General features: G+C 43.8%; 1 protein-coding gene across 1 annotated transcript in view; it reads right to left on the bottom strand.

Annotated features, from left to right (window-relative positions):
• Positions 1-25,292, bottom strand: part of COL13A1 (collagen type XIII alpha 1 chain) — a 650,895-nt gene that overhangs the window by 292,144 nt on the left and 333,459 nt on the right. Inside the window, exons 19-21 of the mRNA XM_069242266.1 lie at positions 9,768-9,812; positions 741-827; positions 227-280 (exon numbers count right to left, since the gene is read on the bottom strand). Coding sequence (XP_069098367.1) covers positions 227-280; positions 741-827; positions 9,768-9,812 — 186 coding nt within the window. The remainder of the gene's footprint in view (positions 1-226; positions 281-740; positions 828-9,767; positions 9,813-25,292) is intronic.

Below are 25,292 nucleotides of genomic sequence, written 5' to 3'. Positions count from 1 at the left end.
GCTTTGCTCTCTGGGCTATATTCTTTGTGATCCACACCTGTTGCACTCCCTTCTGGGAAAACATGGGTAATATCATGTACGTGGCAGCGAAAGGAGCAGGCAAAATATTGTGAGTCCAAAGTACACTGAATGACGGGGCAGGATGAAGCAACATTTCTTCCCTAACCTTGTATGTTCAAAGCAGCGTCTTCCTAGTTTACAGTTTTTAATTCGTTCTATAAAATACCTTTTCCCCTTGCGGTCCTGCAGTTCCAGGCTGGCCAATATCACCAACTTCTCCCTGTAACAAAACATATTTAAAAAACGTAATTTAAGGAAACACATGGCATCATATTACCAACGCTATAGTCTACCCAGCTACATAAAAATACACTATGCCTGAAAATGTGATAAATCAATAACCTGTCTAGTCTCTGTTTTCTTTACAGCAGAACTAGCGTTTACTAAACTAGTGACGCTTCTGATACGGTGATTGTGAATAGGCATTGCCGCTTATTCTAAAAGACAATCTCATCAGTTCCAATACGTTTTCCTCCTGTCTTTACGCAATATTATACTTGGAAACCATTTTCATGAATCAAAATAAATGCTCCACGGTTTTGACGTTATCATGCCTGGTGATGGTTTGGAAGTGTTATATGCGCTCTTTTCGAAAGCTATCAACTAAATGCATGTACAAACCACTATTGCAGAGTTCTACCTTTATTCGCGAAAAGGTTCTTCGGGGAGCATACACGTACCTTTGGTCCCGGGGACCCAGGAGGCCCGGGAGGGCCAGGCTCCCCTTTAACTCCACCAACTGCATTTCCAGTCTCTCCCTTTTCTCCCTGTGGGCCAATAACATTATATGATTACTTTCTTATTTTCTTACATTCATTTGATTTTTTCATATACATGCACAACATAGACATTAATAAAGAGAAAATAAGAACACTACACACTCTAGCTAACAAAAAGTTTAAGACAAATGAAGAGTTCGTAAGCTAGGGCAAAGACATTTAATAACTAACAAATATATATATCTAAGCATGTTGCGTATATGACAGTGACTAGGGGCCAGATGTAGGAAACTCTTTGCGACTCGCAAACGGCAAAAAATGCCGTTTGCGAGTCGCAAAGGTGAGTTTCCAATGCAGAAATGCATTTTGCGAGTCGGGACCGACTCGCAAAATGCATTTCCGAATCGCAAATAGGAAGGGGTGTTCCCTTCCTATTTGCGATTCGCAGTGGTATGCAATACCATTTGCGACCGCATATGCGGTCGCAAATGGTGTCGCAGTTACCATCCACTTGAAGTGGATGGTAACCCACTCGCAAATTGGAAGGGGTCCCCATGGGACCCCTTCCCCTTTGTGAATGGACCACAAATTTTTTTTTCAGGGCAGGTAGTGGTCCAAGGGACCACTACCTGCCATGAAAAAATACCGAAACTAAAGGTTTCGGATTTTTTTTTAAGTGCAGCTCGTTTTCCTTTAAGGAAAATGGGCTACACTTAAAAAAAAAAAAACTGCTTTATTTATAAGCAGTCACGAACATGGAGGTCTGCTGACTACAGCAGGCCTCCATGTTTGCGAGTGCCCATAGTCGCTATGGGGCCGCAATTTGCGACCCACCTCATTAATATTAATGAGGTGGGTCTTTGCGACCCCATACCGACTCGCAGACGGTGTCTGAGACACCGTTCTGCATACCAAATAGCGAGTTGCAATTTGCGAGTCGGAAGGACTCGCAAATTGCAACTCGCTATTTGTTTTTTTTTATACATCTGGCCCTAGATTATGTAAAATCGAATGCAATTAAACATGTTGGCATCATTTATAATAATGCAGTTTTTTCACAATTTTTCTTAAGATTTCTTAGTTCTCGGCAAAGCTAACCAACTACTTTCAATGAATTAATAAGCCCACTATGTGACTGAAATTTTAAGAAGTAACTATTTGTTTCTCAATGGACCTTGCCTCGTTATGAAGTGGACCTGTTCTACTATAGATTAAGAACGTATGGTCCCATACGATTCACGTTTAAATTTTTATTTACTTGCAACTGCCATGATCTACCAGTTATAATTCTCGCGCGTCAAGCAGTATGTGCTGTGTTATCGCTTTGGTTTGTTGAACTCACTGTCGATATGCAGACTATACAAAGCTTTGCCTCAGAGTAGAGCACTAGTCTGTTTCACACTGTAGGCCAATGACACCGAGCCACTGCAGGGCACTACCACTGCAGGGGCAACAGTGGAGACCCACTGTATTGGACCAGTGTTCTGCCTTCGTCAACACCCTTTATTTTGAGGCTATTGACACTCTCATGCTAGGTAATGTTTATGAGCTATTACGGCTGGGTGTTACTTGCTCTTTGGCCTGAATTTAAGTTTTTAAATTTCCAGTAAGCACTCAGGAGTGGCCATGTATACCGTTGTGTTTGGCCAGATCATTTGCACCTTTTTGAAACACCTGTCATGTTGTGCCTGTGCACACAAACACATGCTAAGGTCGTTGTTTCCCTGGTGTTGGATGGAAGATTGCAGGATTATTCAATCTAACCACCAGTCCTCTCTAAAAGCCACTGTGGCACTGGTTCTTAATGCTCTTTGCCCATATAAGAGAAACTTATATGTGCAAAATTAGTAATTTTCCAAACGCTACTTAACTTCCTCCACACACTTTACACTATCACAAGCCGAATGCGCTCACACCATACACACTGGTGCACAAACTTTTGAATGGTTTCCTTACCTCACACTATCTACAGCCAACAGCACGTCAAGCAATACCTGAGTGCTTTCCTCCTAATTGTTTTGTTTTTGCCTACTGTTATGTTTCATGTTACATGATATGGGCCTGATGATACTGTTTGCACCAACGTATTAGCACCTGAGGCAGTAAGCTTTCTACTAGCACCTGTCTGCTTTTCTGTGTAATACTTTTTCCACAGAAAACATATACTTAATAATCGACTTCTTCCCTGATAGTTAATTGCTGAACGTAATGCTGACAAAATATTCCGAACTAGCCCTATGTTTTTTACAATGGAATAAGAAAGAATATGGACAACTCCTATGCTCAAATTAAAAATGTAGTTATTTTTTTTAAGTGTATGTTTTTTATTTGACCCACATTGCAGTGCACGAATAACAAATTAACATTGCTCACTTGCTCAAAACAATACCTGTAATTTTGAAATGTCAGCAATGCCTGAGGCTTATAATGATGATGATGCATGCAAATTTAAACAAGTATTTGCAATGCAGTGGGTCTCGCATTTGCTCGAGTTAGAGATATTGGCATTGTAAATTCCTAAATGGACTTTTCTTGCCACATAAATTGAAAATGAAGTGTAAAACATTAGTTGACATTAGTGAGCCAATTCAAAGCGTTGTAGCCACCATGAGCATGAACACGAAGGAGAGACACAAAAGGAAAAAGATGTTCGCTGACATCAAATGTATCAGCAGTCATGCAATTATCCATGTAACACGGTCAGTCTGCAAGGCTGTAACAAAACCTCTCCAAGGAGGGACAAACGTAAAGCATTTACAAATGATAATAAAGGATTTGTTAAAGGCAAGCATACGAATGAGTGAAAGTTCTGGGCGGGAGGTGGGCATGGTTAAAAGCCCACAATTCTTACAACAAGTCAAAGCGCTTGTGCACTCGACCTAAAAAGGAGGGAGAGAAGAAGGATTGACCACTAACAAGCAAGTATTTTTAAAGGACACTGAAACAAACAAATTAAAGTAGTGGGTGAGACCCACAAAGAAGTATATAAAAGTACACAAAAGGTCAAAAGCTCGACCTAAGAAAGGCCTAGAAATCATTAGACAAAGGGTTTATGTGGCACAGTGTTTTCTGCATTCAGCATTTTACCTAGCAGGAAGAAATGAGAGTGTTTGTAAAATGCTCCTAACAAGAAAAACAATGTTGGTGAATACTATTTTGAATCAGCCCTACTGAATATGTATAAATGTGTTTTTTCCTATGGATTCTGGAGAACTTTTATCTCAATGGGTAGAAAAATGTGATCATACAAAAAAACTGCCACGTAATGTGCCACAAAATGTTTGTTTAACCTCCAAGTAAACAAGCATTTGCAAAGCCAGTAGATCTGGGTCTTGGAAAGCCTGCAATATTTTCCATTTCATTTTTGCAAATATTGGCCATACACATTAAAAGTAATCAAAAGTAGTAAAAACTAACAACCATTGGCAGAGCCAATATGTTTCACCTTTAAAATGGAAACACATACCTATTGGTTTTGCCAATGCTTGTTCGAAAAGCATAGTTTTTAAAATGTGAAATATCAAGAAAATACAAAACACTGCAGGAAAATGCAAACATATTTTAAGGTATCTCAGAAGTGCACATTGGATGTAATATTTCCAACCTTTGTAAATGGCATGGTTTATTTTTCAAATGTTTTTCACTCTTTAAATACTGTTCAGAGTTTCCTAAGAATAAAAAAAATCTAATTTTAAAGGAAAATACTCCCAAGGCCTAATTTACTTTCAATATGACTGTGAATTAAAACAAATGTAAGAACCATTGGGTCCTCAGCAGTAGACTAGGGAGCAGATTTATGGGCCTCGAAGAGAAGACATCTCCTTTTCAGTCATGTTATGCACACCGTCTGCCACAAACTCCAGCTGAGTGAGTGTAGTTACCAAACCACCATAAAAGCCATTGTGTATGAAAGCATATGCTTTCATGCAATGCTTGGAATGCATTAGATAAAAACAAAAACAACCTGTAAAGTTATCTCTCTAGTCATGTCCTGACAAAAATATATCTGTTATGCTTTTACAAAAACGTTGGGAGGGGTGGAGAGCAATTCTGAGTGCGTGGGGGAGGGTGCTTGAGTGGTAAACTGCACACAAGGGAGAGAGCTAGGAAACATTCACTCTCGTGGAGTACTAAAAGGAAAAGTAGTTTCCGGAGTGTGAGAATACAAGTCATTCTCTCAAAAGGATAATAAAGAGATAGTGCTCTAAAGGACAGGCAAATGCAAGAAGCAGAATGCAAGCCATTGATTAAGAAGCATGCAAATGAGTGTGACAATCAAGTCAATCAGTGGTAAGCAATGGCTGGGCAGTAAGCCCACTGTAGGTTTTTGGTATGATCCAAAAGAGGACTTTCACAACCAGAAAGCTAAAGGCTGACTAATATGCAAGACCAACAAATGTAGAAATATCTAAAGGTGGCTTTCATATGTTTGCAAACAAAAGTAAATGAAACATGACCTATTACAAAAATGACGTAATGCAAAAAAAAAAAAAAAAAAAAAAGAATTACATGAGAACAGAGATTGGCACGTGAAGCCCTAGCACTGAAGTGGACTACTTTCTAGGTGGATGTGTACATGTACAAGAGCAAATGCCATCAATTATAGTAAACAAAACCAATGACAGAACGGTCTTACCCATTGCTTCAAGAGGGTTTGGTGTGTGGAAGAAAAATAAAACTGTAAAGGATACTTGACCAGTGGATGGAGAGGGCTAACGGTAAGCCCCTCTATGCAAATATATATATATGTAATTTTTTGTAAACACATGAGACCGGTGAAATAGCTAGAGTGGTCTCTAAGCTAGACCTAAAAAAGGAAGAGCCGTATATCAAGTGGAAGAAGGCCACTTGTAAAAGACCAGCTTTATGTAGTAGGGTAATAATTCTAATTATATTCATTTTTATTTCATAATGCTTACTAGTGTGTTGAAAATAACACTATCCTACCTTCAATATACTGTATTCTATTTAAACAAATATATCTCAAGCAGCTCAGCCTAATTTTATCTAATAAAATACAAAAATATCACATTTGCATAATTCATCTTTTGTTGTTCATTAACAAAATACATATGTTTATATAGTGCTACATACAAAATGTGGACCTTTTAACTAAAAGCCTCCTCATCTTGGGGGTTTCAGGCATCATCAATTAGAATTGCAGCATTGTTATCTAAATTATCCTTGTCAACAAGTTTGTTCTGCCCTTCATCAGTACACTAAAGATATGGACTATTTAATGTATACTTGCTTTACATGTTTGTATTCATAATGTAAGGGCTACAGACTGAAAATTTCAAATATGAGACGTCTGAATATGTTTATTATATCTCACCTCCTTATTATGTTGACATTGCTTCTCCCTTAGTTAGTTGATTCAGAGGGAAAATGTATAATTACCTAAATTGATCTAATTGTCTCTTACTTTCAGGACCATGTGGCACCATCAGAATGAGCCCTGCTGCCTTATTTTGTCCTCCAAGCCTCATAATTCCAAAGGCTCTGGATATAGCCAACATGCTCGACCATGTTAACAATGCTAGTCAGATGTTCTGCTCCACTGCCCAGCTGAAGAGGAGGAACCAGAAGTAAGCTTTCGGAAGCCAATACACTTTCTGTTGGGACAAGCAGCTGGCCAGGACGCGGGGCTCCCCTGGTAGGAGGGGTTTGTCTTTGGCCCGTCTAAAGCACAGCATGGCTGAGAAACATCCTTTCAGAAGTTATCGGAGGAAGAAACAGAGTTGCCCATAAAACTGTGCAGCATTCAGGAAAACACAGGTTGCTGTCTCTGATGTTATATCCTTTCATCCAGCTAGACCCAACCCAAACATGTCAGCCCAACTATGTTTATGTTTATTTTGGAAAACTCTGATGTCTAAGCATAAAAACCATAAGCTATGAATAACACTCTTTTTCCACTAGCTGTATTTTGACCATCCGTGCCTAAGTTGCTGTGCAAAGAAAGTTTAATAGAATTGGAGAATAAAGTGTTTGAGAGAGTTGAAAGGGTGGGGCAGGATCTAAGAGTGACTGAAACAGTGGCAGAACATGGGGGCTTGGCGAGACTAAAAGAAAGCAATAAAGCCCATGAAAAAGTAAATGAGGTATTATTGACCAAGAGGGCAGGCAGGGAGATCGGAGAGAGAGTTGGGTGGCAGGGGGGGGAGGGAGAGAAAGAAAAGACAAAATGAGAAGGAGAGAGATGGCAGAGTAAAAAAGCAGATATAGAAACGAGAAATGTTTAGAAAGGAGTGAGCAAACGGAAGAGAGATGGGGATAGTGTGAAGAGTGAAAAAGAATAACAGAGAGAAACGTTAACCAGCAGATGAGTCTTCAAAATATTAGGAACTCACTGGAGTCAATGGGCTGGGATGGAGCAGAGACGCCTCTCCCATCGCAGCTGCATGCCTGGGGTTGCTTCATGGAAAAAGGCACTCACGCACGAATATCTCTCTGTCCCACATTTTTTACATGAGTTTTTTTATCTTGTGTAAGAGAAAGGTGTAAGGAAGTATGGGAACCTTGTCCTACCACTATCTGTGTGTCCTGCACTCTGACATTAGCTGACAGCTGGATGTGTCCTAAAGTTGGACACCAGCTGTACCCATAATTGGTGACAAATCCCACTGAGGGTATCGGCAAAGCCCCTTGAGCAGGCACTTATTTCCCTAGGGTGTTCTGTAGTCAGAACTGAGCTGGGGACCAGGAGTGTATGTGTCCTCTAGTCAGACATCAGCTTAGTGTCTATAGTAGGGACTGCCTCCCCCAGGGTGCCCTACCCCTCAGATATTGGCTGAGTTACAAGAGCAGTCTCACTACATGGAGTCTCCCTGCAGCCAGACATCCATGCTATCCGTAAGAAAACGGCTCCCGCTGTGCGCTGCAGTCAAACTTCAGCACAGCTCTTATGGAAAACCCCACCCTGGGAGTGTCCTGCTGTCAGACAACAGCTTGTCCCCGAGAGGCAATCCTCATCCAGTCTGATTCTTACCTGAAGGCTGCCTCTGCCAGCTCAGCCTGCCTACAGCTCGAGTGAACATGGTCGGGGGCTGGACTCCATACCATGATGGTGTCTGATGGGCAGGGGTAAAAGGTGAGATCAAATCAGGGTAACTGGTTCAATGATATTGAAGCAGCGAAGGGAGCACTCGTATGGGTGTTCCTGGGGGCTGCTGCCTTGTGCTCCCTGCAACCTTCAATCCTCCTCACGAACACCTACCATGACCCGAGGCTGCTTCTCACTCACTCAGGTTTTTGCGCAGACTGCCCCTCTGCTCTGAGGCACCCACTGACTTCCCGTGGTTAGGGGAATGTACCAGGCTGATGTTTGCAGTGAATCACAGGAGGCACTACAGTAAGCATGTATCATGAGATTCAAACTCATACAAGCTGAGTGATGCAAAGGCATTCACAGAAATGTGGACCACACAAAGCCACAAGACGTATATATAGAGCCAATTAATATACAAGCATACAGAAAACCCACAGAAACATTACGTCATAGAAACGTGCACCTGGAAAAAGGACTACTGGGACAAAGAAGCAGGGGATGAAGCAAAAGAACACGAAACAAACATGAAAAACACAAAACAGCACAGAAACTGAAAGGAAAACCAAGAAATAGATAAAGAATTCCATAGAGGAATATAAACAATGCAATAGGTCACGCATTTTCTTGAGTTAGTGCTATTGGCAGTGTAAATTCATAACTGGACTTTTCTTGTCACATAAATTGGTCAACCCTGTCTCATAATTTCATATTTTCCTGCCATGTTTTAGTGGTCTCTGATGGCTATAGACATCAGAAATCACAAGCCCTTGAGGAGAGATGATGGAAAATAAGGCTGGAAAAGTATTTTATTTTTATTTTAAAAGAAAGAAGTCGTGCAAGCATTCTTGCCTAGCATTTAAAAAAAGCTCTAGTGAAGTTAACAATAGCAGAGCAGACTGAGAAGATTTATGACCCCAATAAAGGAGATAAGCAATGCCCTTTGTGCGATGTCCTTAGTGCTGGCAGGGAGGGGCCTTGGAGGAGAGACTTCAGATGCAAGGCTAAGCAAGTGAGAACTGAGCTAAATGACTTGGTGTTTCTTTTGTAAAATAAGCTTATTTTAGAAGCCAGAGATGAGGACAGCACTGTAATAAAGCCAAAACTAATGTCAGCAACATGGGAGGAGGTGGGAGGAACAGAATGCTGCAATAAAACGTAGGCAATTCCAGCCTAAAACACCCACAGGAACACCAAAGAAATGCCAAAGTAGTCTGTCATAGCAACAGATAATGAAACCAAAGTGGAATAATACAGTAGTTGGTCACTGTTCTGAAACAGCAGCAACCAAAAAAAGAAATCTCTTTAAGCCATAAGAAGTATACTAAAAGTATGCATGAGGTTGAATGCTTACACTCGCCCTAAAAACTGCAAATGTTATTTTGATAAAACATTGTAAATGTACTAAAACTGTTTCACAATAAAACTCCAAGGGTCAGACTACTCGGTATTACAAGTTGCATCCTAATTCTCCTCCTGGAAACACCGATTATCATGAAAATCAATAATTCTGGTCACACTTTTCCTTTGTAATCCCTCATTTTAAACTTGTATTTCGCCTGGACACTCGACTTGCTCTCTCAGATGAAACACAAGAGATTTTAAGTTACTGCAAATATAGTATTCCCGATTTTAGTCAGTAACACCGGTTAATGACCAAATCTGAATTATGGGAGTTCTTGTAGTGAGTTCCTTGTGCTATGCAAATCAGAGACCTAGTCAGTGCACCAAAAGTTTGAATTGTGACCGAGAACATTTTTGGGGGATTGTTGCTTGCCGGCGATATCAATGGGTTATTCTCTGTTTAATGCTGCACAATATTAGCAATAAAACTACTATTTTAAAATAAACTGAAGTGAGATTGTCAAGTCATCAATTGATGCATAATTTTGTAAACATGAAAAATAATATTACAAATACATGATGAAGAAAAACAGTACCTTTTGTCCTAGAGGCCCTGGTTTGCCAGGCTCCCCGGGCTCCCCCTGGTAATTCAAGCAATTAAACAATTACAAAATGGGAAAAAACATCGAGAGATGCATCAGACTTATGTTTTCTTCTACTGAGTTAACCTGCTTATTATAACATCATGTTGTCAAGCAGACAAGGGGACTAGACCGAATGAGTAAAATACAAACAGGCCTGCTCTCAATTTTCTTGGTTGAGTCCAATCATACCATTAACTGATGTAATGCCTTAACGTCTCCTTTTTTGGATCTGGGTTCTAATCCATGCTGCTCTTAAATGTTTATAGACAGCAATAACGGGCTTTCTGGGTACTGTTTCGTGCACCATTACAATGGTTTGTCCAATTAACCTTTTTTAAGAAGCACTAACATGTCTTAGATGGCAACCTCTCGTTGAAGTTCATATTGATACAGACTGGAACCCAGGGAGAGGACCCAGGTGCGTGGAAAAACAAAATAGTCAATATGTTTTGGTAACATGCTGGGGGCGTGTCCAACATGGCGACCGGGTCGGACGCATAAGCCATAGCTCCGATCCCGGCCCTAAACAAATATCCTCACCTAGGCGCCTGCACACACTGGAAAGGCAGGCGCTGAAGATCCTTTGAGGTGGGAAACCGGTGCAACGCGAGGCGTCCTGTCGGGAGCCGCTAGGAGCGAAGTGAAGACCTGTCCGCCTGCGGTGCTAACCAGCCGCGCAGTAAGTGTTGTGGCCTGCACAGAATCGGCGCCGGCCCGAGTAGCTCCTGCGCCGAATAAAGAAAGCCGGCTTGAGCCATCAGCGCGCACCCCGTGCCGTGATTGCGGTCGGGGGTGTGGGTGTGAAGCTGCGCTGCCGTATCAGCTTCGTGACCCTGGGCCGTGGAGACCGCGCCCGCTGGGGGGAAGACCGGAGCTCCGGTGCGACGCGCGAGCGCCCTGTCGGCTGCCCACTTCCTGCCGTGATACGTTGAACTTGAGGCGGCCGCCGTGGGGGCCACTACGAATCCTGGAGTACTCCCGTGGCTCCGTGGGGGCCTAAAAGCATAACGAAGCGCTGGGACACACCGTGCCCTTTTCGTCTTCAGGCAGCCAGTAAAGATATAAAGCAGCATTCAGACAACTGCAAATAGGAACGCACACAACGTGCTTAACCGGCGACATAAAGCGAGTCGCAGCGCAAAGACATGAAATTCTCCTTTAATGAACACAAAAGCATGCAGTAAAGCAAACTTTTGCTGATATCAACCCCCCCAAAGCAATTTTAAAATAAACGCCCGTAAAATTGAAGTTAGCAGTTTACCAATACTAGCTAACCACAACACTACACAAAGGTGGAGTGTGTTGAAAGAAGGGAGGAAGGGAAAAAAGAGAGAAGAGAAAAGAGAAAGTAACGCAAACACCCCGTGTAATACGCATTACACAATTAATAGGCTGTCCCAACATACAATTATATTCAGTACTGTCTGCCCCAAAGGCTTAAACATTTGCACAGCACCCAAGGAAACCGAATAACGAATTTATAAAGTCTGAGTACCTACTATAATAATTAAACCAATCATTTACTGCACCCGAGGACCTGAACACTCTAGAGCTTTCTTGCACCATCCTAAACAAGGTGCCCACATAATAACGGCAAATTATTGCAGCACCAATCAATCAGCACAGCATAGAATCCAGCTACCAACAACAATACTACAAAACAGCCAACAAATGGGCAAACCCAAGCCGCTACGTGGGCCCCCAGGAGACATGGACTCAGGTGCTTCGCCCCCGCCTGCGGAGGCTTCTGACACATTCCAGGCTCTGCAAAAAATGGATGCAACTCTACAAACACATACAATACAATTTGAAAAAGTACTGCAAGCCATACTAGACACTAAAACCACCTTGGAAGCAAAAATAGGCTCCGTAATTGAAGATGTTAACCTGCTACGCGCAGATCAACAAGCGCTGGCTGAAAAGGTTGCAGGACTGGAAAAGGACACGTCACACCTTACACCATCTATACTTGAACTCAAATCACGGATGGGAGCCGTAACAATGGAGGTGGAAGCACTAAAACGCAGAGCCGAAGACGCAGAAGGCAGGTCTCGCCGCAACAACATCCGCTTTGTGGGTTTTCCTGAGCGGGCCGAGGGCCCGAGCGCAGAACTGTTCATCGAACAATGGCTAACTGAAACAGTCTTAAAGAGCAATGTCCCAAAGTTTTTCTCCATAGAACGCTCCCATAGGGTCCCCGGTAGGCCCTTACCACCAGGTGCTCAGCCTCGGCCCCTAATAGCAAGACTCCTTAACTATCGGGACAGAGACCTCATATTACAGCTATTCCGAAAGTCAGGCCGAGTACTCTTTGAAAGTACCGTAATCTCGGCCTATCCAGACTTTACGGTGGAGGTACAGAAGAAGCGCAATTCATTCTATCGAGTCAAAGAACGACTAAGAGACCATAACATCAAATATTCCCTGTTGTTCCCCGCTAAACTCAGAATACAAGATAACACCCGCACTCTCTTTTTTACTACTCCGGAAGACGCGTGGACGTGGCTTCACGCAAAAGGCCTTGCTGACCCGATATCCGCGAGTAACCCCACAGACAAAAGTCCTCCACCAATGGATAAACGGAGAACCCGCAGAAAGCAAGACACCAGACCTACCCCTGAGCAGTCTCGTGAAGAACGCTTACTACTATTACAAACCACATCGCGCTTTGCTTCGACATCACCAACATCCATGTCTGTGCAGTCGGAAGCAGACCGTGAACCAGAAGTAAACTCTGACTCTGCGGACTCGGCCCGTGGCCCCAACCTCACTCCACGGACAGCGGACGATATCTGTTAGCTCCCTTCCCCCCTTTTTTTTTTTTTTTCTTTTTTTCCCTTGAATACAGCTCTGGCACGCCACTGTGTCACCATCTTTCCCAGCTATACTATTTTGTTGACTGTGGCTCCCGGACAGCAGCTACACCACCAAGTGTAAAATGGGCCGGGATCAACGCTGTCTTGCACCCATCAACCTGAAGCACCCCCCGCTCCATATGGACCGTTACAGCAGGTTGGCAAATTCCGCACCAACCTTGTGCTCGTCACACTTACAGTTAAAGTTAACTACGGTAAAAGTTATTGTTAAAACCAAATGGGACGTTTCCCGGTTACATGAGTTAATCAATGTCAATACCAAGTTGGTCTACCACAATGCAAACATAAAGAACATGCTAGGTAAACCTAAGGCAAAATGGCTGAGCTTAATAGGCACAAAGTACATCATCAACATATGGGAAGTTAGACATGCGAAATCACTATGCGCTCGAGTAAAACCACATATACGCCACGGCCTTTCAAAATCAATGACGTATCCCACATTATAAAATACTCACATGGAATATAAGAGGCATGGCATCCATTAGTAAACGACAACGGATCTATGCATATCTCAGAAGACACCAAATACAAATTGCCATGCTCCAAGAAACACATCTGGATGCACCCTTGCTTGCAAGTATAAAAACAAAATGGAGGGGACAACTATATGGCACCACCTTTTCAACATATGCACGAGGAGTGGCAATCTGGATTGCCCCCGGGGTCCCATATATTGTGTCCCATGCTCAAAGTGACCCAAATGGTCGGTACGTGATCTTAGAAGGTGTATTAGACGGTAACCCTATAGCATTGATAGCACTATACACCCCCAATGTAAATCAACGAGAATTCCTCTGGTCACTTAACAACAGTAGGCTCGGAGACCCTGCGGTAGATGCAGTATGGGGAGGCAACTTTAATTGTGTCTTAGACACCCAAAAAGATCGCTCCATCCCCCCACTACCCAGTGCCCCAACTAAACGTGCATCACTCGACCTGACAGAATGGGCCTCTAACAATGGGTTAAGCGAAATCTGGAGAACTGGCCACCCTACATTGCGCAAATACTCTTTCTATTCACCAGTACACAAAATTTACACTAAAATAGATATGTTTTTCGCATCACCCAACATAATCTCAAAAATAAGCACATCCGGCTATCTAGCCCGCACCATATCAGACCACAACCCACACTACGCAACCTTGCTATGGGGCTACACAAACACCCGCATCCCAACATGGCGTCTACAACCAGACGCCCTAACTGATCCTCCCTTTAATGCTGAAATAACCAATTGGCTATCGGACTATTTCTCCCTAAACAGAAATTCAACACTAACACGCGCTACGGAATGGGATGCCCATAAGGTCGTAATCAGGGGACAATGCTTGGCAGCCTCCGTGGGGGTCAAAAAAACACTCACTAGGGAACTACTAACGCTGGAAGCCAAAATACATAGAGCAGAGATTGAAGCCTCCACAAGCAACACCCCATCAGCAACACTAAATCTACTGAAGGCGAAATACAGAGAAACCGATGATAGAATTGGTAGGCATGACTATAGACACTTTAAAATGAGACAGCACGCAGAAGGAGACAGATCAGGAAGATTGTTAGCATGGCTGGTACGACAACTGTCGCAATCTCTGCCAATAGGTGCGGTTAGGTTACAATCAGGTGATATGGTTAATACTCAGGTAGACATAAACAGAGCCTTCTATATGTACTACCGCTCTTTATATCAACCTACTACCCCTCCAAAAGACCAACAATTGACCGAGCTATTGGCACAGATTCCCCAAAATCCAAATATCACCAGCAGCGCAGTTATACTTAACGGTCCCATCACCATTGAGGAACTTCGCTTGGCTCTCTCTCAAATGGCACGCGGCAAGACCCCTGGCTCAGATGGTCTGCCAGTAGAATACTATAACTCACAAACCACTCACCTTCTACAACCTCTGCTCGAGGTGTTTAACGAAGCACGCAATAGAAAACAGCTACCAGACTCCATGCGCAAAGCACTAATAGTAGTCCTGCCAAAACCAGGCCGTGACCCACTAGACGTCAGATCCTACAGACCACTCTCCCTTCTGAACTCCGACTGCAAACTGTTAGGGAAGATCCTGGCAAACAGACTGCTCCCTCATCTACCGCACCTCATACACTCAGACCAATCAGGATTTATCCCGGGTAGGAACACCTTCTTAAACATCAGACGGTTAATTCGCATCATGCATAATACCACAGAACCAGAAACGGTGGCTGTGTCTTTAGATATAGAAAAAGCTTTTGACACGCTCGGTTGGAATTACCTCTTCCGCACTCTTAAAGCGTTTGGTTTCCAGAGCGGCTTCATCAGCTGGATCGCAACATTATACTCCAAAACCAATAGCTCGTGTCAAAACCGGTCAAGTAATATCGGAAGCATTCCCCATCGGTAGAGGCACTAGACAGGGATGCCCGCTCTCTCCGTTATTATTTGCAATAGCCATGGAACCATTGGCAATTAAGCTTCGCAGCTATGCTAAAAAATGGGGCATCCAGGAATTTAAAACATACCACATAATATCCCTATACGCAGATGATGCCCTGATATATTTACGCAATTATTCTACCTCTCTATCTAGGGTTATGCAAATATTGGATACTTTTGCTCTTGCCTCTGGCCTACGTGTCAATTGGACTAAATCATGTATTTTCCCCCTCACTCGTATACCCACCGAGCAGCAAACGACAATCCCTAGTCACCAGTTACCATGGGCTTACCAGACCTTCAAATACTTGGGCGTTCAGATATACCACTCTTTGTCAGACCTACGAGAAGGTAACCTAGATCGTTTACTCCGCTCCACCCGTGGCTCCCTGTCATTTTGGAGCTCGCTACCCTTATCACCAATGGGCAGGACGGCCATAACCAAGATGCTAGTGCTACCGAGATTCCTATATTACTTTAATGCGCTCCCGATACCCTTGCCACGCTCATTTTTTCGCAAAATACACTCACTACTAACTGACTTACTCTGGGGCAAGGACAGGCGCAGGGTAGCACTAGCCATTATGCAATACCCACAAGAAGAAGGTGGGCTTGGCATGCCGAATCTAGAATTATATTACGTAGCAGCCCAACTGCAATGGGTCAAAATGTGGCTCAACGAACCGACCATTCCGGAGAGCATAGCGATAGCTGCTCACACAGCACCACAAGCGATACTGATCTCTTTGCTGGCAGGACCCCCCTACCCAGCAAAGTATTCACCTCTATGGAACACGGCCATGCACTGTTGGCAGAGATACGTACAAGGCAAGGCACTGTCCCCCCCCTACTCCCCCTTGCTTCCACTGTCGCAGGTACCGGGCATACAAGCTCTTTCATCCTATCACGATATACGCGTGACCAATACCTTGAACCTGGGAGACCTCTACTCGAGCTCCAAAGCAAGTACGTTTGCAGAATTGGTAGCGGCAGATATAATACAACCTGGGGCTTTCTTGATATACAGCGCCATTGCTAATCTTTTACACAACCTATGGGGATGTAGCCCCAACGAACCTAATGAATCCCTTCTACTCACTTCAGTACTTTCAATGGGCAACGCAAAAGGTACCATTACCAAATTATATAAAAAGCTCCTAGCAAGCAACTGCACTGCCTTAACTCAGGCTAAATACCGATGGGATTCAGTCCTCAATACACCAACCACTCAAGAATCCTGGGAAGCAGCCCTCACCTCTATTAAGTCCGTATCTCGTAATACTAGGCTAAGATATACGCAATTTAATTACATACATCAATCATATCTTTCTCCGGCTCGTATCCATAAAATATACCCAAATTCTAAACCAATATGTCCAAGGTGCGCCACCTCTGCAGCTAACTTCTACCATATGGTTTGGGAATGTCACTCTATAAATACTGGTTGGTGTCACATTATTGAAACCACGGCAGACATAGTGGACCACGCGTTAACACCCACTCCGGAATCCTGCCTGCTTGGTATACGACACTGTGCTAAGGGAGATAAACACACCCACAAGTTTGTGGACCTGGCATTTGTGATATACAAGCGCCTGATCGCCACTCACTGGAAGGCCCCAAATGCCCCTCCTCACTCCACCTGGCTGAGAGACTTTCATAGTTGCGCAATAGCAGAGGCTCAAACACTTAGACAACTGCAACTTAAGGGACAGATACAGGAAGGCGCTGCAAGTTGGGATCTTTTCGTAGTAAAAATAGAGTCCAGAGATGACAAGTACCCTCCCTGAGACGCCCAAAGTAATGTACGTCCATTAGTGGACCCCCTGTCCGATACTCAGCAAACACAATACCTGCCTCCTCACCCCTCTCCCTTCCTTTCGCTATGCACTAATAGGCTGACAGGATATCATCACACTCAACCAAAGCATAAAAGACACGGAGCCGTACCCTAAGGCGAACTGAAACACCACGCTCGCGCACCACTAATCTTCCGGCCCTGTTCCGTTACAGCTAACTAACCACGCCAGGCAAACGCAAAAGATAGTTACCTTTCGCGCCTATACTGTACAGCCTAACGTAAACATCATTACTTCTGACACCGACATATAGACCTATGCATATTGATTGACAAGACTAGTATTGAAAGTTACACAATGTTAAGTTATACACCAGTACGCTAAAATGTACCTGTATTATACACAAACCACTAATATGCACGGATATACATGAGTAGGAAAGTTGTGTATTCTCTCGCTAAGTTAAGTGGAATGTACTGCAGCTCTTGTATTATGTTTTGAATAACGTTGAATAAACAGATTTAAAAAAAAAAAAAAAAAAAAAATGTTTTGGTAACATGCTATGTTTAAGATCTCCTACCAGGCTCTTTCCAGGCCTTCACAATGCACTGCGTTGAAGTCCTGGAAGGCCTTGCTTTGTGGAGCAAGCATCTCTGAACATAATGCTCAGATTTAGTTCACTTTCCTACTTAGGGCTAGCACATTTTGAAATATTGTTTTTATGCTCTGAAGTTTTGAGTAATTTTCTATATCTTATTCGGCTACCAAGCCTCCTCTCTTTCATAAATGCCCCCTGAAGGGAATAACATCAAAGAAAGACAGATACGCCTCGTGTATTGTCTAGTAAAAAAATATGAATGTTGAGGTGAAAGTCCACTCTCGTGATGACTAATGTGATCCTAGCATCACACATCCAGCAGTGATAATATTCTGCTCTTATTTTTTCAGAAAAAATAAAATTTAAATAATTGTACGGAGAGGGTTGTTGCCCAAACTATTCTTTTAATTTTAAAACCTCCTATACAGACCTTGCCTTCTGTATTTTTAGTGAATATCACATTCCACTTCTACTCCTGGTACCAGACGCAAGGTAGACGCGCTTCATCACAAGAAGAATCGAGAGGGCTCCAACTTCAATTGTCTTGACTGTGAAGAAACCCACCCCCACAAATAATTTCAGCAAGGTCAAAATATTTACTAAATCCATTTGGGACTGATTTGCTCTTTGAATGCTTTTAGTAAAAGCAAAATGCATCATCAGTTTTTGACTGACTGTTGTCCACTCAGCTGAAACTTCTATATTTTGTCTGTGCTTCCTTCCACAGATCCGAGGATGTTTGCCACATGACCTGTACACTTGAGCACTGTGCGATCACCCTTAGAATGTTTGTCAGCACTGTTGACCAATGAGCACTTAATGTATCTATGATGATTTGATTTTTGAGCTGAATTGATTGCAAGGGAAGCTTGGAGACAGAGTGGTGCTTCATTTCCAACGATCCTTTGTGTTGCTTGGAGGGGGTGAAGGAGGCAGCTTCTTGAACTGTACCTGTGCACTGTAATGTGCAATAACAAAACCCTCTGTGTGGGACGCACCTTGCAAAGCCCCGGCCCGGTGTAGCCCGGTGTAGGCCTGCGCCCCTCGCCACAAGAAACAGGCTAGGCAGGGCCACTCCCCCATGTTTTGGCTTTTTAACGGTCACCAAACTGCAAGTACTGTTCATTCTAAAGAAATTATTTGGTTTCTAAATATTCTTGTGGCATAGAAGTTTATTTTTAAATTGTTTCGCTTTTAATTATATATAACATTGTGTATGATTAATTATTATTTTCAATATTGGGAAACGTAATGCTGTACAGAGAGGGAGAGCCAGAGCTGCCGACTTTGGAGCTGGGGAACCAGCTTTGAATCTCAGCGTCGGCTCAACATCCTGTGATGTGGGGCAAATCACGTCATCTCCCTGTGCCTACGAAAAAATTAATGTGCCCTTTTGCATTGTAACTGGTGCTCATGTAAAGCGCTCAATACCTTTGATATATAAAACTGCGAACCAAAAAAAAGAATCCTTTAGGACCAGGCAACCTGAAGACCACAAAATATGTGACAAAAATGTGTCTTTTACATGAGGTCAACAACCTTATAGAGGATATATAATGTATACTTATAAAATGTAGTTAAAGTGTAAGGAAGAAAAGTTCAGCAAAGCCTCTTCGGAGTTACTTCATTAAAACCTCACAGGTCGTCAAATCGAAAACCGCAGCTGATATTCCCCCTAAGGTTGGCACGGGACCAACACAGGAGAAGATCAATCCAACCCAGGTGAAATGGAAGCCACAAGTATTAGTACTTACAGGGAGCCACTAGTGATCTGCCAAAATAGATTTCAAGTCTGACAATAGTAATAAGCAGAGGGAAAAATGTACAAAATCTGATTCCACGTCACAAACCGTTTTTTATTTTTACAAAATATGCCCAATGCTCTTCCCTGGAAAACAAGATAGAATACATCTGCAATACGATTAAAGAATGTAAGACAAATATTTTTAGCTCTCAGGGAAAGCATGAACAGACAGGAGATACTAGGCCAGGTACCTATTGTAATATATCTGAAAGGCGGCACTTCGACAGCTATAGCAAGTTGCACGAGTGCCGAGGATCAGAATACGTCAATACACCTAACCATTCTGACTCCAGGCCATAGGGTAGGTGGATAAGGCTACAGACCCCACTCTGGGCCACAGAATATAATCGGACGATTCTCCATAAAACACATTCAGATAACTTTCAATAAAGGGGAATGGGATATATTTTACTGTCCCAAATCCTGGATAACCGAACAATCCGATAGAAAGTAAGAGTAAGAGGCTCTTTGTCTGCTACTCAAGCACATTCTATGGTAAATAGCATGAATGATACAATTTTTCAATGAAAATGGAGTCCAGTGAGTGTTTTGTTTTTTACCAAAATCCCAAGATTACATGTCAACTCAAGGGAAGATACTGATTCCCTAAAATCAAGCCTATTCACTGGATTAGGCATGCACAGCATTGCCGATCTGTAATTCGTGAGGGCATTGTTTCTGCAAGCAGTATAAAGCACTGTAGGGAGCTCTGGGAGTATTTTAAATTAACCCTTGTATCCAAGAAGATGGCCGACCAAATGGTCACCTTAGATCAGCGGACTATGCTCCCTAGCAACTCTGAGATTCACTTCAAATACACAGCACCTTTTATCCAGATAACATTCTTAGTAGGGATGTACAGGCTGAGCGTATGTGCAGGACACCTCTGGCCCAAGGTAGCCGAGAGGCTCATGTCTCTAGCATACATCTGCAGAATTGATAAATGCGGTGCCTACATTTTCCAAACATCACAGGAGCCCAGTATTCTACCCTAATGATTGTTGTCCAATAAAAAGCACCAGACATCATAAGTATCCAAGGGTCAGGTGCAGGAGGCACTTAAGACCTGACTCAAGGAATTGTTATGTACACATAAACTCCCTTCTCCCACATGTATAGATTATGTCCTAGTTCCAGGTGCCAGTACTGAGCGAAGCTTTTATCTTGGGATGTAGCTGGTATCAGTATGATGTTGAATGACTGAATGTAGTGTGAACTGGTAGATAATAATGACATTTGTTTCTTTCAAGAAACATGATCGATTGAGACTCTTTATTGTTCTGGGTTTCTCGCTTTTAAAATACCTGCTATTCTCTTTAGATGTGACAGCGCCTCTGGTGGTTCATTAATTTGGGTAAAGGCCTCCTTCAAAGGGAGTTATCAATTCTTGTATTCTGGCTCGCCTGATATTCTTTTGCTGTGTTTGACTCTCACTATGGGCCTTGACTTATGTCCATATAAGCATCTATACTTGAAAAATCTGTACAATCGTACTTTTCAAGATAGGTGGAAGGTGGTAATTCTTGCTGCTATGGATTCTTTAATGGATACCTTTGATATGAATTCTCCAGTGATTTTAGGAATCGCCATAGTCCACAAAAACACCATCAGAGTCTCCACCAGCTCCCACAACACGATTTACTCCACCGAGCACCTCCATTTTAAAATCCACATCAATGCCAACACCACCCTCAGAGGAACACTGGTCTACAGACCCCTAGGCCCCCGACCTCACTTCTGCGACGACATCGCCGACACCATGAGCACCCAAGCGCTCGCCTCAATGGACTACTTCCTCCTCGGCGACCTGAACTTCCACCTAGAAAACAACAACAATATCAACACCACCAACCTAATCAACAACCTCGCCAACCTCGGCCTCTAGCAACTCGTCACGTCGCCCACCCACACCGCAGGACACACGCTCGACCCCATCTTCTCAGCCACACCACCGAACTCCACTGGACCGACCATCGCTGCATCCATTTCTCCTTCCAGAAGCCAGTAACTCACCACCTCACCACTCAACCCCCCTGTCGCTATTGGAACAGAATCTCAACAGAACAACTGATCTCCACCCTCGCCCAGGCACCTCCTCCCAGGACCCAGGACCCCAACACAGCCGCCACCTACCTGCATCAATGGATAGAAGACTGCGCAAGCACCCTTGCACCACTCAAACAACCCTCAGACATCCACCACAGACCCATGGCCAGCTGGTTCACCCCGACCTGCAGGCCTCCAAACGGGAATGTCGAAGAATGGAGAAGACCTGGCGCCTTGCACCCACCGAATCCACCCACATCGCCCCCAAGACTGCCATCCGCAAACATCACCAGATGATCCGCACTATCAAAAGAACCTACTACAAAAGCTGCATAGACACCAACGCCCACAACAATAAAGAGCTTTTCAGCATCATCAAAGAACTCTCCAACCCCAGGCCGTGCTCCAACGAACCCCCACCACTGCAAGAGCTCTGCAACTCCCTCGCCACTTACTTCTGTCGAAAGATCGAAGACATCCACAACAGCTTCAAACCCCAGACCCACCAGCCAACCACTGACAACCACGAACCCAACGCACCAAGCAACACCAACCCTCTATGCTCCTGGACCCATGTCAACAATGAAGACACCATCAACACCATGGCCTCCAGCCAATCCCGCTCCCCCTCGGACCCCTGCCCACAGCAGATCCTCAACAAAGCCAGCAACATCATCGTCCCCCACCTCTGCACCATCATCAACAGCTCCCTCGAGACAGCCACCTACCCGGAGGGATGGAAACACGCTGACGTCAACGCCCTGTTGAAGAAACCCAAAGCGGACCCAGATGATCCCCAAAAACTACCGGCCCATCTCCCTCCTCCCCTTCCCAGCGAAGGTCATTGAAAAAATCATGAACAGCCAACTATCCCGCTTCCTGGAAGACAGCAAAGTGCTCGATACCTCCCAAACCGGATTTCGCAAAAAGCACAGCACTGAGACCGCACTCATTGCTGCCACAGATGACATCAAGACTATGCTCGACGAAGGAGAAACCGCAGCGCTCATCCTTCTTGACCTCTCCGCAGCCTTCAACACCATCTGTCACCACACCCTTTGAACACGCCTCCACAATGCCGGGATCCGCGGTAAGGCCCTCGACTGGATCTCTTTTTTCCTCTCCGACAGAACCCAGAGAGTCCGCCTTCCGCCCTACCTAACCGAATCCTCCAAAACCATCTGTGGCGTCCCCCAGGGATCCTCCTTCAGCCCAACACTTTTCAACATTTACATGGCTCCTCTCGCCAACATCGCACGATCCCACCACATCAACATAGTATCCTACGCAGACGACACCCAGCTGATCATCTCCCTCACGAAAGACCCCACAACCGCAAGATACAACCTCCACAATGGACTTCACGCCATCGCCAACTGGATGGAATCAAGCCGCCTCAAGCTAAACACAGACAAAACAGAGATCCTCATCCTCGGAAGCAACCCCTCCACCTGGAACGACTCCTGGTGGCCTACCTCCCTTGGAGCAGCACCCACTCCCTCACCCAAGTACAAAACCAGGGAATCATCCAGGACTCAGCACTCAGCATGATGCAACAGGTCAACGCAGTCTCCTATTCCTGTTACAACACCCTCCGCATGCTCCGCAAGATCTTCAAGTGGATTCCCGTTGAAACCAGAAAGACAGTCACCCACGCCCTAGTCAACAGGCGACTTGACTTCGGCAACACACTCTATGCAGGAACCACGGCCAAACTACAAAAGAAAATGCAACGTATCCAAAACGCCTCCGCCCGACTCATCCTCAACGTCACACACCGCAACCACATCTCTGCCCACCTAAGAGACCTACACTGGCTACCCGTATCGAAGAGGATTACCTTCAAACTACTCACCCACGCACACAAAGCCCTCCACAACACAGGTCATGCCTACCTCAACGACAGACTCACCTTCCACACCCCGTCTGCCAGCTCCACTCCGCCAGCCTCACCTGACGGGTGAGTAGCACGCTTTATAAATTAGGTGATTGATTGATTAATTGATCCGGTGACTGTAATACCATATACAAGGTCCTTGATGCTTTGTCTATAGATGCAACAAAAAAATATTACAAATGGGGGATACCTGAATAACCTATTCCTGCATTAAGAAATGGCCTGCAATGGTGGAGCAACTTCTCACTCTTGCCATATCCAGAGATTTGAGGGGATGCAATGGGAGCATGAAATCAGACCCAGCAGGGGATACACCTTCGAAAGGGGCTTTTCAAAAAAGTAAAATTGGTTATATAATACTTGTTCTAAGCTAGTGGCCCCTCCTACTAGACTTGAAATATTTATTGTAGCGATAGTGACCAGAATGGTCTTCAGTTTTCACTGCAGGGAGTGGCTTTTGGGCTCTTTCTGTCATTGCATTACCGTCTCTTACAACCTTGCTACCTTTGGTAGCTAAGACTGGCAGGTACATTAGGTGGACAACACTAGTAGAAGAAATAAGAACACTCCTCCTTGCATTTTTTCTTATATGGTAGAGGTGTTGGAGCCATATGAGGATCCTCCAATAGAATCCATTCCAGTTTCAACTATCCATGAGCACCTTTTTAGCCTGATTAAAGATTTGTTTGTCAAGCATTACCAGAAGCTTCATATTTCAAATAACAGGAAGCTCCTCTTTGGTACAACAAGCATTGCAGACTAGCAAAGAATAATTTGATGGAAGCCCTGAAAGACTCAAAGAGATTTGAGATAATTGAGGCTTGGAGACTTTGTAAAGCAACTTTGACAGCTAGCAAAAGAACATGCGAGGGTGGGAGTTGGCTAAAGATGCTAGAAGCAATAACAATAAATGACTGCATATCATTACTGCACATTGTTGCCCAAGAGGACATGCACAGAAATAATTGCTCTGCAGGACTTGTGTCTGCTGAAACTTGGGAAAACCATTTTGAGTAGCTGTACGCCAGGAATTAGTGGTAGTACACATAGTGATTGTTTGGGCTCCTGCTGTGATCCAATGTTTGAACTACAATTTTCACACTATCATTGCTTGTTTACATTATCTGATGCTGAGGTAGTCCTGAAATCTGTAAACATAGCCAGCCCCATACTGTACCTGGAGACCGGTCCTTTCTGAACCAGTAATTTGGGTACCCTAATGTGATAGCCAAAGGTTTGCACATACACCAGAGACAGCAATAGTTCCCTGGAAGGCAGCAATAATTATTCTGATACCAAGTAAGGCCCTGAAAACAAACCATCTCACTACTGTCCCACTAGCCTCCCAGACAACATGCAGCAAATATTTTGCAAGCAAATGTTGGCCAAACTGGAGGACTGGATGGTTGAAAATCAAATATTTACAGTTCTTCAAGCAGGCTACTGACCTAGGGTTAGTACCACTCACCAAGTGTTTCTGTTCTGATTTTGTGTTAGAAATAAAAATATTTTAAGAAAGACCATTTGTATACAGATTTTGTTGATTTACATTCTGCTTTTGATTTGTTACTTTGGAATCTTTTGTGAGTTGATTTGAAAAATTAAGAAATCCCTGATCATTTACTGGGTATCTTCATTCGATTTCCCTCCTAAACCTATGCACATGTCAGATGGTGCCCAGCGTGAGGGAGATAACTTACAGGATCTCTACAGCTAGAGGAGTTAGGCATAGTTGTGTCCAGGCACCATCATTTTCAGTTTACATCAATGGGGTTATTGATTACCTGGAAAAATTGACAAAATGGTACTTCATCATTTGCAGGCAACAAAGTGTTAATTTGGATGTATGATGATGATGACGTGTCTAATCTCTAGGACGCCAATGGGATAACAGACCCTGCTGTACCAGTTCTCCTTCATCTGTACACTGTGTGGCTTGGAGATCAATTGTCAGAAGACAAAGTACATGACCCTTAATGTACATCATACCTTTAAGAGTAAGATGGTAGTTGCAGGAAAGGAGAATGAAAAAGTACA

Source organism: Pleurodeles waltl, chromosome 6, assembly GCF_031143425.1.
Source record: "Pleurodeles waltl isolate 20211129_DDA chromosome 6, aPleWal1.hap1.20221129, whole genome shotgun sequence".
Taxonomy (NCBI): domain Eukaryota; kingdom Metazoa; phylum Chordata; class Amphibia; order Caudata; family Salamandridae; genus Pleurodeles; species Pleurodeles waltl.
The sequence above is the reverse complement of the archived record's forward strand: the minus strand, read 5'-3'. Positions and strand labels throughout refer to the sequence as shown.